Genomic DNA, 12,194 nt, shown 5'->3' on the forward strand with positions numbered 1-12,194 from the left:
ATAGGGTGTAGTCTGTGATGTATTTGGAGTTTCGAGGTGGGTGTAGATATCCACTTGTTCCGGTACAGTCTGTGGAAAGGACTGTCAAATGAATTGACCACGTGACTGCAGGTGTGTTTTGCCTCTGTTCTTTTCTACTGATGTGCATGTGTCCCTTCTGCTGACACCGCGTTGATGACGTAGCTCTGCTGTGTGTCTGGAGGCCGCCGTGGGAGTCCTCCGGCTTCCTTCCTTCTTCACATTGTTCTGGCTTTTCTAAGTTGGTAGCCTTTTCATCCAAACTGTAGAAGCGGCTTGTCGGTTTCCACAAAGCTCTGTTATTGTGATTAGAAGTGCGCTGGCAGGTATGTCCGCTAGGGAGGGGCCACAGCTGCAACAACATTGAGCCTTCTGATCTGAGAATACGTAAATCTCTCCATTATTTTGATTCTTTTTAATTTCTGCCTAGGTATTTTGTAATCCTCCAAGTATAGATCCTGCACGTGTTTTGTGAGACACCTAAATATTTCACTGTTTGGGGGCTATCATAAAAGGTACTTTTTAAGCACTTTAATATCCAGGTGTTACTAGGATATAGAAATAGAGTTCAGTTTTGCGTTTTTTATCCCACAACTTTATTAAACTCGCTTTTACTAATTTTTTTGTGATAGTTTGGAATTTCTGTATTAACAGTCCTGTCTTGGCGACAGTTTTGTTTCTTCATGTCCAACCTACATACATAAACACCTCGTGTTTCTCTTTCCTGTTGTGCGGCCAGGATGTAAGCAAAGCGTGGAGGGGGGAGGGAAGACGTCCCTTCCTTGTTCCCCATTTAGGACAAAAGTGCTCAGTCTTGGCCGCTAAGTGTGGTGCTTGCAGTAGGTTTTCTGTCCGTGCCTTTGCAGGCGGTTCCCAGTTTGTAGGCAGTATTTATCACAAGGGGCTGGTGTTTCTTAGCAGATGCTTTTCTGCGTCTCTGAAGATGGTCAACTGGTTTGCAGACAGTGAATCCACTCTGAGCGTGGGACTCTTGTGTCCGCTCACACACCACGTGGCTCTGTGGTGTTCTGGCCGTGTCAGCCTGGTCTGGCTGTCCAGGGTAGCACTGGCCTCATAAAGTAAGCTGGGAACTTCTCCCTCGTCTTCTGTTTTCTGGAAAAGCCTGTGTAGAGTGGGTGTTAACTTCCTCTGTAAACACTGAGTGGAATTTGCCGGCAGGAGGCTTGGTGGCCCGGAGTGTTGGCCATGGGAAGGCCTTTCCCTTGTCTTTGCGTTCAGGGCTTGATTGCATGGCACCTGATTTCTTCCCGTCTACCCTGTTGGGGCTTTGCTCCACGTTTTCTCTGTCTCAGCAGCTTTACTGAGCTGGGATCCCCACAACGGACAGTGGCTTCTGGTGTCCTCACTCTTGTAGAGCATCACGTCGTCTGAAGAAACTCTGTGTCTCTTAGCTGTCACATGCTTGCCCCCCGTGCTCCCCAGGCCTACACAGCCATTAGCCACATCATAGTCAGGACTTCATCCTTGTGATGGCCATGGATGGCTATCCTGTGGCTTTGTCAAGTGCTGTCCACCCACGTGTCTGTTGACGGACATTTGGACCGTTCGTACCTCCTGGCTGATACACATAACGCTGCTCTGGGTGCAGGCTTCTGTGTGGCACGTACCAGGAGCGGGGTTGTGGGGTCACATGGTAGCTCTGAGTACCCTCTGGAGGACCCCACAGACTGTTTTCCCAGGAGGCCACCATTCTCCCCATGTCTGCAGTGTCTGAGGGCTCCCACTTTCCCGGGTCTTCTCTCACACTTCTTACTGTCTCCCTTCTGTCTCAGCCATCAAAGAGGGTGTGAACTGGTTTTTGCATTTCCCTAATGACTGACGATGTTGAGCATTTTCACATGTGTTTATTGGCCATTGGTAGATCTTTGGAGAAATATCCACAAAGATTTTCTGCCCATTTGTAAATTGGATTCTTTGTTATGAGTTGTGAGAATTCTTCATATATTGTGGATACAAGCCCTTTATCAGATAAATGATTTGCAAATGTTTCCTCTTACTTTATGGCTTTTTTTTCACTTTCTTGAGTTGTTTTTTGAAGCCCGAACAAACGTTTTGTACTTTTCCTCCTTTGTTTCCCTCTAAGCTCTTATGTCTGTGACCCCCTGGAGTTAACTTTTGGGTGTGAGGCAAGGAGGGGGGGCTTGCCTTACACCTCACCACCTGTGAAGAAGACCGTCTTTCCCCCACCCACGTGACTTGGCATCATTCAGCTGCTTGAATCTGTAGATTTGTATCTTTTGACAAATTTGGGGAATTTTCAAACATTGTATCTTTTTTTCCAAACCACCTTCACTCCTTTTACCCATGCTCCTCCCCACTCCCACCTCTGGCAACCACCAAAACGTTCTCTATGAGTTTGGGTTTGGTTTTAAATTCCGCATACAAAGGAGTTCATACAGTATTTGTCTTCAACTTATTTCACTTAGCGAAATGCCCTCAAGGTCCATGCGTGTTATCACAGATGACAAGATTTCTTTCTTTGATTTGTTTTTGGGTTTTTTTTTTATGTTTATTTATTTTTGAGAGAAGGAGGGGAAGGGCAGAGAGACGAGGATGGGCAGAGGATCAGAGGATAGGAAGCAGGCTCTGTGCTGACAGCACAGAGCCTGATGCAGAGCTCAAATTCATGAACCTCGAGATCATGACCTGAGCCAAAGTGGGACGCTTAACCGACAGAGCCACCCAGGCGCCCCTCCTTCTTTGATTTCCTAATAATTTTCCATTGTATATATATTACATCTTTTTTATCCATTCATCCGTTGATGGCTACCTGGATTATTTATGTGTCTTGGCTATTGTAAATAAATCTGCAGTAAACATAGGGGTGCATGTATCTTTTTGAATTAGTGATTTTGTTTTCTTCAGATAAATACCCAGAAGTGGAATTACTGGGTTATAAGGTAGTTCCATTGTTAACTTTCTGAGGAACCTCTGTACTGTTTTCCGGAGTGACTGCACCAGTCTGCGTTCCCACCAGCAGTGAACGAGGGCTCCCCTTTCTCTGCATCCTCGCCAACACCTGTTGCTTCCTGAGTTGTTGATTTTCGCCATTCAGACAGGTGTGAGGTGGTATCTCATTGTGGTTTTGATTTGTATTTCCCTGATGATGAGTGATATGGAGCATGTTTTCATGTGTCTGTTGGCATCTGGATGTCTTCTTTGGGGAAATATCTGTTTAGATCTTCTGCCTGTTTTTTAATTGGATTGTTTTTTGCTGAGTTGTATCAGTTCTTAATGTATTTGGAGTATGAATCCCATATATACAATTTGATATACAGTTTGCAAATATTTTCTCCCATTCCATGGCTGCCTTCTCATTGTGGTAATGGTTTCCTTCGCTGTGCAGAAACTTTTAGTTTGATAGAGCCCCACTTGTTGATTTTTGCTTTTGTTTTCTTTGCTTTTGGTGTCATTTCCAAAAAGTCACTAAGACTAACATCCAAGAGCTTGCAGCCTATGTTTTCTTCCAGGAGTTTTATGGTTTTCAGGCCTTACATTCAAGTCTTTGTTTTGAGTTTATTTTGTGTGTGATGGAAGAATGTGGTCTGGTTTCATTCTTTTGCGTGTAGCCGTCCAGTTTTCCCAATGCCGTTTGTTAAAAAGACTGTCCTTTCCTCATTGTATATTTTTGGCTCCTTTGTCATAACTTAATTGACCATAGAGGTGTGGGTTTATTTCTGGGCTCTCCATTCTGTCATTGGTCTATGTGTCTGTTTTTATGACAGGACCACTGTTTTGATCATTACACTTTGTAGTATCATTTGAAATCAGGAAATGTGGCACCTCTAGCTTGGTTCTTCCTTCTCAGTACTGTTTTGGCTCTTCGTGGTCTTGTTTTCCATATAAATTTTAGGATTGGTTGCTCTATTTCTGTGAAAAATGCCACTGGTATTTCTATAGGGATTGAATTAAATTTGTAGGTGGCTTTGGGCAGTTTGGGCATTTTAATATTTATTTTGCCAATCCATGAGCATGGTATATCTATTTGTGTCGTAATCAGTTTCTTTCATCAGAATGTCCTCAGTTTCCAGAGGACAGATCTCTCTTACCCCCTCTTTTATATTTATTTCTGCAGACAGTGTCTCTTACTTCAGACATTTATTAAGCCCCACCCCTTCTTTCTGGGTCTCCAGCGGCACCAACGTCAGACACGTTGTTAGACCCCACATTTCCTGAGGCTTTTTTCATGGTGCCCTTCAGTCTCTATTTCTTGAGATTTGGGGTGATCCCAAGGTCACTGATTCTTTCCTCTCTGCCCTGTTCCACTATACAGACCTCCATTCAGCGTTTTCCCCCAATTTCCTTTACTTTTCAGTTCTAAACTTCCACTTAGTTCTCTTTATGTCTCCTGTGTCTTTGCTGAGAGCTTTTATTTTTTTCACGCGTGCCAGGCATGTTCGTAATTTCATCAAAGTGTTTTCCTGACATCTTTTGTGATGTCTTTGTGAGGTGATTCTAACGTGTGTCATTGTGGTGCTGACTGCCGATTGCTTTCTCTCACTCCATGAGGTTTTCCCAGGTGTTGGTGTAACATTCCACTGGTTTTCAAATGACATTGGGATGTTTTGAGCATTGTGTTGTGAGACTCCGATCTTACTTAAATCTTCTGTGAGGCTCACCTCCTAGGCATCTTGGGTGGGGGTGGGGAAGGGCCACGGTGTTTTCTGTGGGCTGGCTGCAGCAGGGTGATGATTGTCTAATAGTGTCTTGGTCCTCTGGCTTTCCTGCCTGTGCCTGCTGGTGTTAGTTTATTTATTTTGAGAGACAAGAGACCGTGCAAGCAAGGGAGGAGCAGAGAGTGAAAGATAGAGAGGATCCCAAGCACGCTCTGCACTGCCAACACAGAGCCCAGCGAGGGGCTCGAACCCATGAACCGTCAGATCATACCTGAGCCAAAACCAAGAAGGCTGACACTTACCCAACTGAGCCACCCAGGCGCCCCCTGCTGGCGTTGCCGAGCAACCTGCTCCAGCACCCAGCCCAGGGTATAGGAGGAGACGTCCTGGGACCTGTCATTGAGTCACTCCTCAGGCCCTATGGTCCCTGGCTAGTCTAACTTCTGTCTACCTTCAGAGTTTTATGTTTACTCTACAGATAATGTCCTGGGGCTTCCGTTGTCCTTGGTAGGAAGAATAGGGAAAGGTTCACCTCCTTCATCTTCCAGAAGTGCAAGTCCCTATGAGTACATTTCTTTTAAGTATAAATTCCGTTTCTTTAGTATACATAAGACTCTTCAGGTCTGTTTGTTCTTGAGTGAGCTATGGTAATTTCTTTCATGTAAGTCGTACAATTACAATTTGTGTCCTTAGAGTTTGTGATGTTCTGTTATTAGCATCTGTCCTGGAATCCCTTATCTCATTCCTGATATTGATAATTCGTGTCTTTTCTCTTTTTGTTTTCAATTGCTGTGGCTGTAGATTGGTTGTTGTTTCCAAAGGGACAGCTTTGGCTTCATTGCATTTTCTGTATTTTCCTGTTTTTCTAGTTCATTGATTTCTGCTCTTTGTTGTTCCTTTCCTTCTATTTGCTTTGGATTTAATGTAGCCTCTCTTCCTGGTTTCTTAAATCACTGGGGTGAAACCCTCCTTCTCTGCAATAGAAACATTTAATAACATTCCGATTTAAGAATCACGTTACACAAAAACGGTACAGGTAGGCCTTGGGTGTGTCAGACTTCTTGTGACAGAAAGCTAAGCATCCTGGTTGCACCTGCCTGAGGCCGGATCCAGGGGAGAGTGTCCTAGGATGACGGTGTCTGGAAACTACCCTCCCAGGAAGCTGGGCCCGTGTAGCCCAGAAGATAGAAGGCCCAGGAAGCATGAGGGCTCCCTTCCTGTGAGCGAATGATTCACACAGAAAGAATGTGACAGCAGAGTCGGCACCATGGGTGCTAACAACCAGAAATCAGGTCTCGGTGGAGTGACAGGAAGAACTTCAGCAACCAGCTCTGTTCCAGCTGGGGACCAGCCGCAGGGCTGAGGGAGACAGGGCTCCAGCCAGGGCTGACCTCAGGGTCTCTGGCTCTCACACCAGCAGTTCCAGTCAGTGGGATCTTCCCACTGGTGCCCTCACGATGTCTTTAAAGACATCGCTAATGCAACAAGACCAGACATGAAAATTTCCATCCCTAGATCAATGGGGAGCTGGTTACATAATTTATGGTGTACCCACATGTGTGTCATATGGCTTACGTGAATTAACGCATGAAAATTAATATACATGAAATGCTCAGAATAGTGCCTGGCCCACGAATAAGCACTGACCTAAGTTATCGAAGTGATTAATACCACGCAGTGAAACTGTTTCAACTGTTTCATACACTGTTGAAATGACCTACAAGATCTGTTACGTGCAGAAAGATATTGTGTGTAAACACCTATCTCCCTACGTCTGTGTGCGTGCACACCCACAGAGCACACCGTCTCCACACACATGTGTGTGCCCACATCCGTACGTGCTTAAAGACACAGAAGCTGGTAACTGGCGGACATTGGGGTGGGGGGCAGCCGAGGGCCTGAGGTCTTAACCTTCCAGAGCAGTTTCCTTCCTGTGAGGCGCTAGAGACGGCACGCATGCTGTGATCACTAACTCACCAGTCCCTGTGCTCATTTCCCAGGCGAGGAGACTGTTGAAGACATGTCCATGAGAACTGTCATCAGTTAACATCCTCATCGGTTTCTATTTCTCATCTCTTTAGCTAGTGTGATAAAGGAGAGTATGTGAAAGCAACGTGTGATAAATGATGCCCAGTCTTCTGTAAGAGCTTCAGTTTAGCAAGGGTTTTCTTTAATATCTTCACCGATTCTGATGCCACAGTTGATGGCGTGCGTGGGGTCGGTAAGATCTGTAGCAGGAGAAGTGGCTGCCGTCCTGGCCCTTGTCTTGCTAAGAACGTGCCTCAGGTTCAACCTTCTAAAATTCTCTCCTGAGGAAGCCTTCGGGAGCTAAATATTTTTCTGTGTGTGTCAAAACCATGTTGGTACAAGAGTGGGAAATAAGCTATATGCCTGACGATAGAAGCCTTTGCATAACTTTTGGCAGAGCCATAGGAGGCAGTGCCGTATAAACGTTAGAACATCTGATGTCTTAGAGAAAGAGTCCCTGTGCAGTGAGAGGAAGCACAGGGCACTTGTTTGTGCTGGCAGGAGCGTGGGGCACAGACACGCATGCTCACACTTTTGAAGAGCAGTTTACTGCTGTTCGGAAATGTCCACAGTGCTCGCCCTGTGCCTCAGTTCTCCCTGCTGGGAGAGTTCGCACATGAAGTCCATGTTGCTGGACCAACCCTGTGTAAGAATGTGTCCAGCAACAGCGGATTGACCACAGGCCACCAACATAGACAAATGCCAGTGCCTTGGAAAACCGAGGAGGTGGGGAGCCTTCCAGATGAAGGGAGACAAGACTGGCATGGGGTGATGTGCTGGATTGGACGCTGGACCAGGGGCAGAAAGGTGGGTCATCAGGCACAGTGTGTGTGGACACCGTGGGTCAGGTTACGTATTTGGGACATGGAACTGCTCAGGGTAGTGAGGGCATGTCCCTGTTTTAGGAAATGGGGATTCTACAACTCAACCCTGAATGCTTCAGGAGGAAAAGTGGGGGTTACGGTATAGTTAGGGTTAGTTATTATAGGCTGTTAGAGAATAGCATTCAGAATTTTAAACATAGGTTACATGTGTACATGTGCAAAGAAAAACATCAAGATATTTCCACTGGCTGGTGGAAAGATACACAACTTTGTTTAACTTTTCATTTTTGTATACTGTTTTCCAAACTCTGTATATCGAACATGTATGAATTTTGTTCATAGAATAAGAAACAAAAAATTTTTTTAAAGACCTAGGGGCACCTGGGGGGCTCAGTCAGTTGAGTGTCTGACTTCGGCTCAGGTCATGATCTCACAGCTTGTGAGTTTAAGCTCCAGGTCGGGCTCTGTGCTGACAACTCGGAGCCTGGATCCTGCTTCGGATTCTGTATCTCCCTCTCTCTCTGCCCCTCCCCCGCTCCCTCGCGCGCGCGTGCTCTCTCTCTCTCTCTCTCTCTCAGAAATGAGTAAACATTAAAAAAATAATGATGTAAATTTACAAATAAATAAATAAGTAACCCTAAACAGGTACTTGGGGACCTGGTGGGGCTGGTGCAGCCGGGTGGCCGCCAGCTGGTGGCGCTCTGCCCACCCTGCCTGGGTGTCCCTTGCAGATCGGCTTCACCACAGACCCGCGCATGGCCCGCTCCTCACCCTACCCCACTGACGTGGCCCGCGTCGTGAATGCCCCCATTTTCCACGTGAACGCGGACGACCCAGAGGCCGTCATGTACGTGTGCAAGGTGGCAGCCGAGTGGAGGAGCACATTCCACAAGGACGTGGTGGTGGACCTGGTGAGCCACCCCCGTCTGCGCCAGGGAGAGAAGGGCCAGGCTCCCTGGCGCAGGTTCGCCTTGCCGCCCCTCCCCAGAGCTCCCGAGGCTCCAGTCTGGGTGAGCCATGCCCGGGAAAGAAAGTAGCTGGGGTCTCATCCCAGGGTGTCCCCAGGTCGCTCTTGTTCCATCTCCTGTGACAGAGCAACTCTGGTGTGAAGGAGACATAGACCCTAATTCTAGAGGAGGTGCACTGAGGTATCACACAGGAGTTGGGGGCAGGTGCTTGTGTGTCTCTGACGCAGGCATCTTGGGCTGTGTCCAGGTGTGCTACCGGCGCAATGGCCACAACGAGATGGACGAGCCCATGTTCACGCAGCCGCTCATGTACAAGCAGATCCGCAAGCAGAAACCAGTGCTGCAGAAGTACGCGGAGTTGCTGGTGTCCCAGGGCGTGGTCAACCAGCCTGAGTACGAGGTGAGTATGAGGTGCGGTCAGCCAGAGGCCCCAAGTGAGAGCGTGCGCAATATTTACAACTGTCACTTCTTGACTGTCCTGCGGCTGCAGGGAGCTCACAAAAGAGGTGGGTCCTAAGAGCCCAGGGGCGGGCGGGGGCAGGTAAAGGGCCTGTTGTGGATCTGGTCACTCCTGACAGGTTAAGAGGGGCCCGTGCCTATGCTCAGGGCACAGAGGCAGGAAGGGCTGGCCTTGGTGGCCGTGTGGAGGTCAGGGCTGGCGATGGGGTGGCGCTGCGGGCCTCCCCTCTCCCAGTGGTGCTAGGAGTCCTGTGAACTGGGCCAGTTTGCAAGGAAGCCAGTGGGGTGGGGGTGGGGGCTCCCCAGACTTGGAGAAGAAGGTGCTGGACATAGAAAAGGACGGCAGCTCCTCGCTGGCCTCTGAGTGGTTGTGCACACGGGGACCCTGGAGCCTGTTGCGCAGCGCCCCCAACAGCTGTGCTGTGCCCCGCCCTCCAGGAGGAGATCTCCAAGTACGACAAGATCTGCGAGGAGGCCTTCACCAGGTCCAAGGACGAGAAGATCCTGCACATCAAGCACTGGCTGGACTCCCCCTGGCCTGGTGAGCAGCGGGGACGTCACCATGCGCCCCTCACCCACCCCCACAGCGCCCCCAGGGCCCACAGTTTGGTTCCGGGATGGTGGTGGCTGTGCGTCAGCTGGGCCTCCCATCATAGGCTTCTTCACCCTGGACGGGCAGCCGAGGAGCATGACCTGCCCGCCCACGGGCCTGACAGAGGACATTCTGACGCACATCGGGAACGTGGCCAGTTCCGTCCCCGTGGAGAACTTCACCATTCATGGAGGTGAGGAAGCCTCTGCCCCCCGGGAGGGGAGTCAGGGCCCCAGGGGCTGGGCCAGAGGAGACACCACAAGCTCTCATCACAAGGGGGTGTGACGGGCAGCTGGTGAGCGTCGTCTCTACAGGGTTGAGCCGCATCCTGAAGACACGCGGGGAGCTGGTGAAGAACAGGACCGTGGACTGGGCCCTGGCGGAGTACATGGCTTTCGGCTCCCTCCTGAAGGAGGGTATCCACATCCGACTGAGTGGCCAGGATGTGGAGCGAGGCACCTTTAGGTAACTGCGTGATCTCGTGGCCCCAGTGAAGTGCAGGGGACGGAAGGGGAGGGCCCTGGCGTTTATCCTGAGAAGAAAATCACTGCTGGGAAGCAGCCATGCAGTCCCGTTGTTGGCCCAGACACACCCCTTCCCTGCTCCGATGGGGGCACTTCGGCTGAGAACGGGTTACTGCCTGGGTCTCCTCGTCGGTCCAACGCCCTGCAACTCCCTCGTCTACCCTGTGCTGTTCTACCCCAGCCACCGCCACCACGTGCTCCATGACCAGAACGTGGACAAGAAGACCTGCATCCCCATGAACCACCTCTGGCCCAACCAGGCTCCCTACACCGTGTGCAACAGCTCACTGTCTGAGTACGGGGTCCTGGGTGAGTGCCACGTCCCTCAGGCCCAGCCCTTGCTGCCCCTGCCCACCTGCCTGTAGGCTCAGGTCCACTCTCCTCCCTCCACCCTCCTCCTCCGCGCTCTGCAGGCTTCGAGCTGGGTTTTGCCATGGCCAGTCCCAACGCCCTGGTCCTCTGGGAGGCACAGTTTGGTGACTTCCACAACACAGCCCAGTGCATCATCGACCAGTTCATCTGCCCAGGACAGGCCAAGTGGGTGCGGCAGAACGGCATCGTGCTGCTGCTGCCCCATGGCATGGAGGGCATGGTGAGTCCCGCCCAGGGTGCGGTCTGCTTCCCCCCGCCCCCCAGGGCAGGTGGTAGGTCCCACTCCACCTCTGGAGGGAAGCAGGGGTGCCAGTGCGGGTCACACCGGCTCAAACGCCCTGCCACCTCCCTGTCCCCGCCCTGCGCCTAGGAGGACTGTCCTCATTGCCGAGGCCCCACGGGAGGAGCCATGTGGAGCCAGGCTGTGGGCCCTGTCCTGACACAGAAGCACCCCTCCATGCTCTGGGGGCAGGAAAGGGGTCGAAATGCCAGCAGGTCGATGGAAGTTGGTGTTTTTCAGACCAGAAATGACCCAAGTCCGTTAAGGAAGAGACATTGCAAATACACCTTCTGCCTGTAACTTGTGTGTCTGGTTCCAGGGTCCAGAACATTCCTCTGCCCGGCCAGAGCGGTTCCTGCAGATGTGCAATGACGACCCGGACGTCCTACCAGTGAGTAGAGCACCCTCCCCCCACCCCCACCCTGGAGTGAGAGGCTCTGTCCTGCTGCTGTGGGTGCTGCCTCGGGGGCCTGCAAGGAGCAGCTGTGCACAGATGGGTTTAGGCAGATGCTGTAGAGGAAAGTTCTGGCAATTTCAGGACTGACGGAGGGAGGGAGGGAGGGAACAGGACACAGAACCTCAACGAGAGCGTGTGGCTGCTGCCAGAGCTCCTGGTGGGGTCCCCTCGTGCGCGCACCCTCCCAGGGCAACCATGGTGCCTGAGGCAGGGCTGGGGCCTCTCCCTCATGCTGCAGAACCTGGAGGAGGCCAACTTCGACATAAACCAGCTGTACGACTGCAACTGGATCGTCGTCAACTGCTCCACGCCCGGCAACTTCTTCCATGTGCTGCGGCGGCAGATCCTCCTGCCCTTCCGGAAGCCGGTCAGTCAGGGCGTCCCTGCCCAGAGGCCGGGCCTCAGGAGTCCAGGGCCCCTGCCCAGCAGGGGGATGGACCTGTGGGTGGGGGATAGTGGGTGCTACACCAGGCAGGGTCCCAGTGAGCGGGCTCCTGTGCGGGGCGTTAAAGGGGAAGTGGGTGTGAAGGACCCACAGTCCACAGAGCCTGGCTGTGGGTGGGGACCCCGAGGAGAGGCTGGGGGCCCAGGGCCAGGGTGCCGGCACTCAGCGCAGCTGGGAGAGTGGATGCGGGGCTCCTGGCCACACAGTGAGCCTCCCTCTGGACCCCATGGGGCCTGAGCCATCACGGGCCTGTGCTCCTCCATTCCAGCTCATCATCTTCACCCCCAAGTCCCTGCTGCGGCATCCCGAGGCCAGAACCAGCTTCGATGAGATGCTCTCAGGTGGGTGTGCCGGGGGTAGGGTGGTGATGGTCTCCTGCGGTCGTTGCACACACACCAGTGAACGCGACGGCCCAGAAGCCAGAGTGTGCGCTTGGGTGTTGTGCCCCCACCCCCGTCTGCAGCCTTTGCCTGGGCGCCCCAGGCCTCCTTCAGAGGTGGCAGAGCAAGTCAGCTAAGATCTCCCCCACTCTGAGGAGGGGGGCCTGCCATGAGACCCACAGAGACCCCAGGCCCCTGGGCCGGGCAGCT

At 51.5% G+C, this 12,194-nt stretch overlaps 1 protein-coding gene across 3 annotated transcripts in view; it reads left to right on the plus strand.

The window, feature by feature from the left end:
* OGDH (oxoglutarate dehydrogenase) overlaps positions 1-12,194 on the plus strand; it is a 66,465-nt gene that overhangs the window by 51,162 nt on the left and 3,109 nt on the right. For all 3 annotated transcript variants that reach the window (XM_047094653.1, XM_047094651.1, XM_047094652.1), the window contains exons 11-20: positions 8,239-8,418; positions 8,723-8,875; positions 9,373-9,475; positions 9,591-9,719; positions 9,841-9,991; positions 10,232-10,359; positions 10,464-10,642; positions 11,022-11,093; positions 11,398-11,526; positions 11,873-11,945. In XM_047094653.1, the coding sequence (XP_046950609.1) occupies positions 8,239-8,418; positions 8,723-8,875; positions 9,373-9,475; positions 9,591-9,719; positions 9,841-9,991; positions 10,232-10,359; positions 10,464-10,642; positions 11,022-11,093; positions 11,398-11,526; positions 11,873-11,945 (1,297 nt within the window). The remainder of the gene's footprint in view (positions 1-8,238; positions 8,419-8,722; positions 8,876-9,372; positions 9,476-9,590; positions 9,720-9,840; positions 9,992-10,231; positions 10,360-10,463; positions 10,643-11,021; positions 11,094-11,397; positions 11,527-11,872; positions 11,946-12,194) is intronic.

This window comes from Lynx rufus, unplaced genomic scaffold (assembly GCF_022079265.1).
Source record: "Lynx rufus isolate CCGP_SWC_20201006 ecotype Redwood Valley unplaced genomic scaffold, mLynRuf1.p SCAF_4, whole genome shotgun sequence".
Taxonomy (NCBI): Eukaryota; Metazoa; Chordata; class Mammalia; order Carnivora; family Felidae; genus Lynx; species Lynx rufus.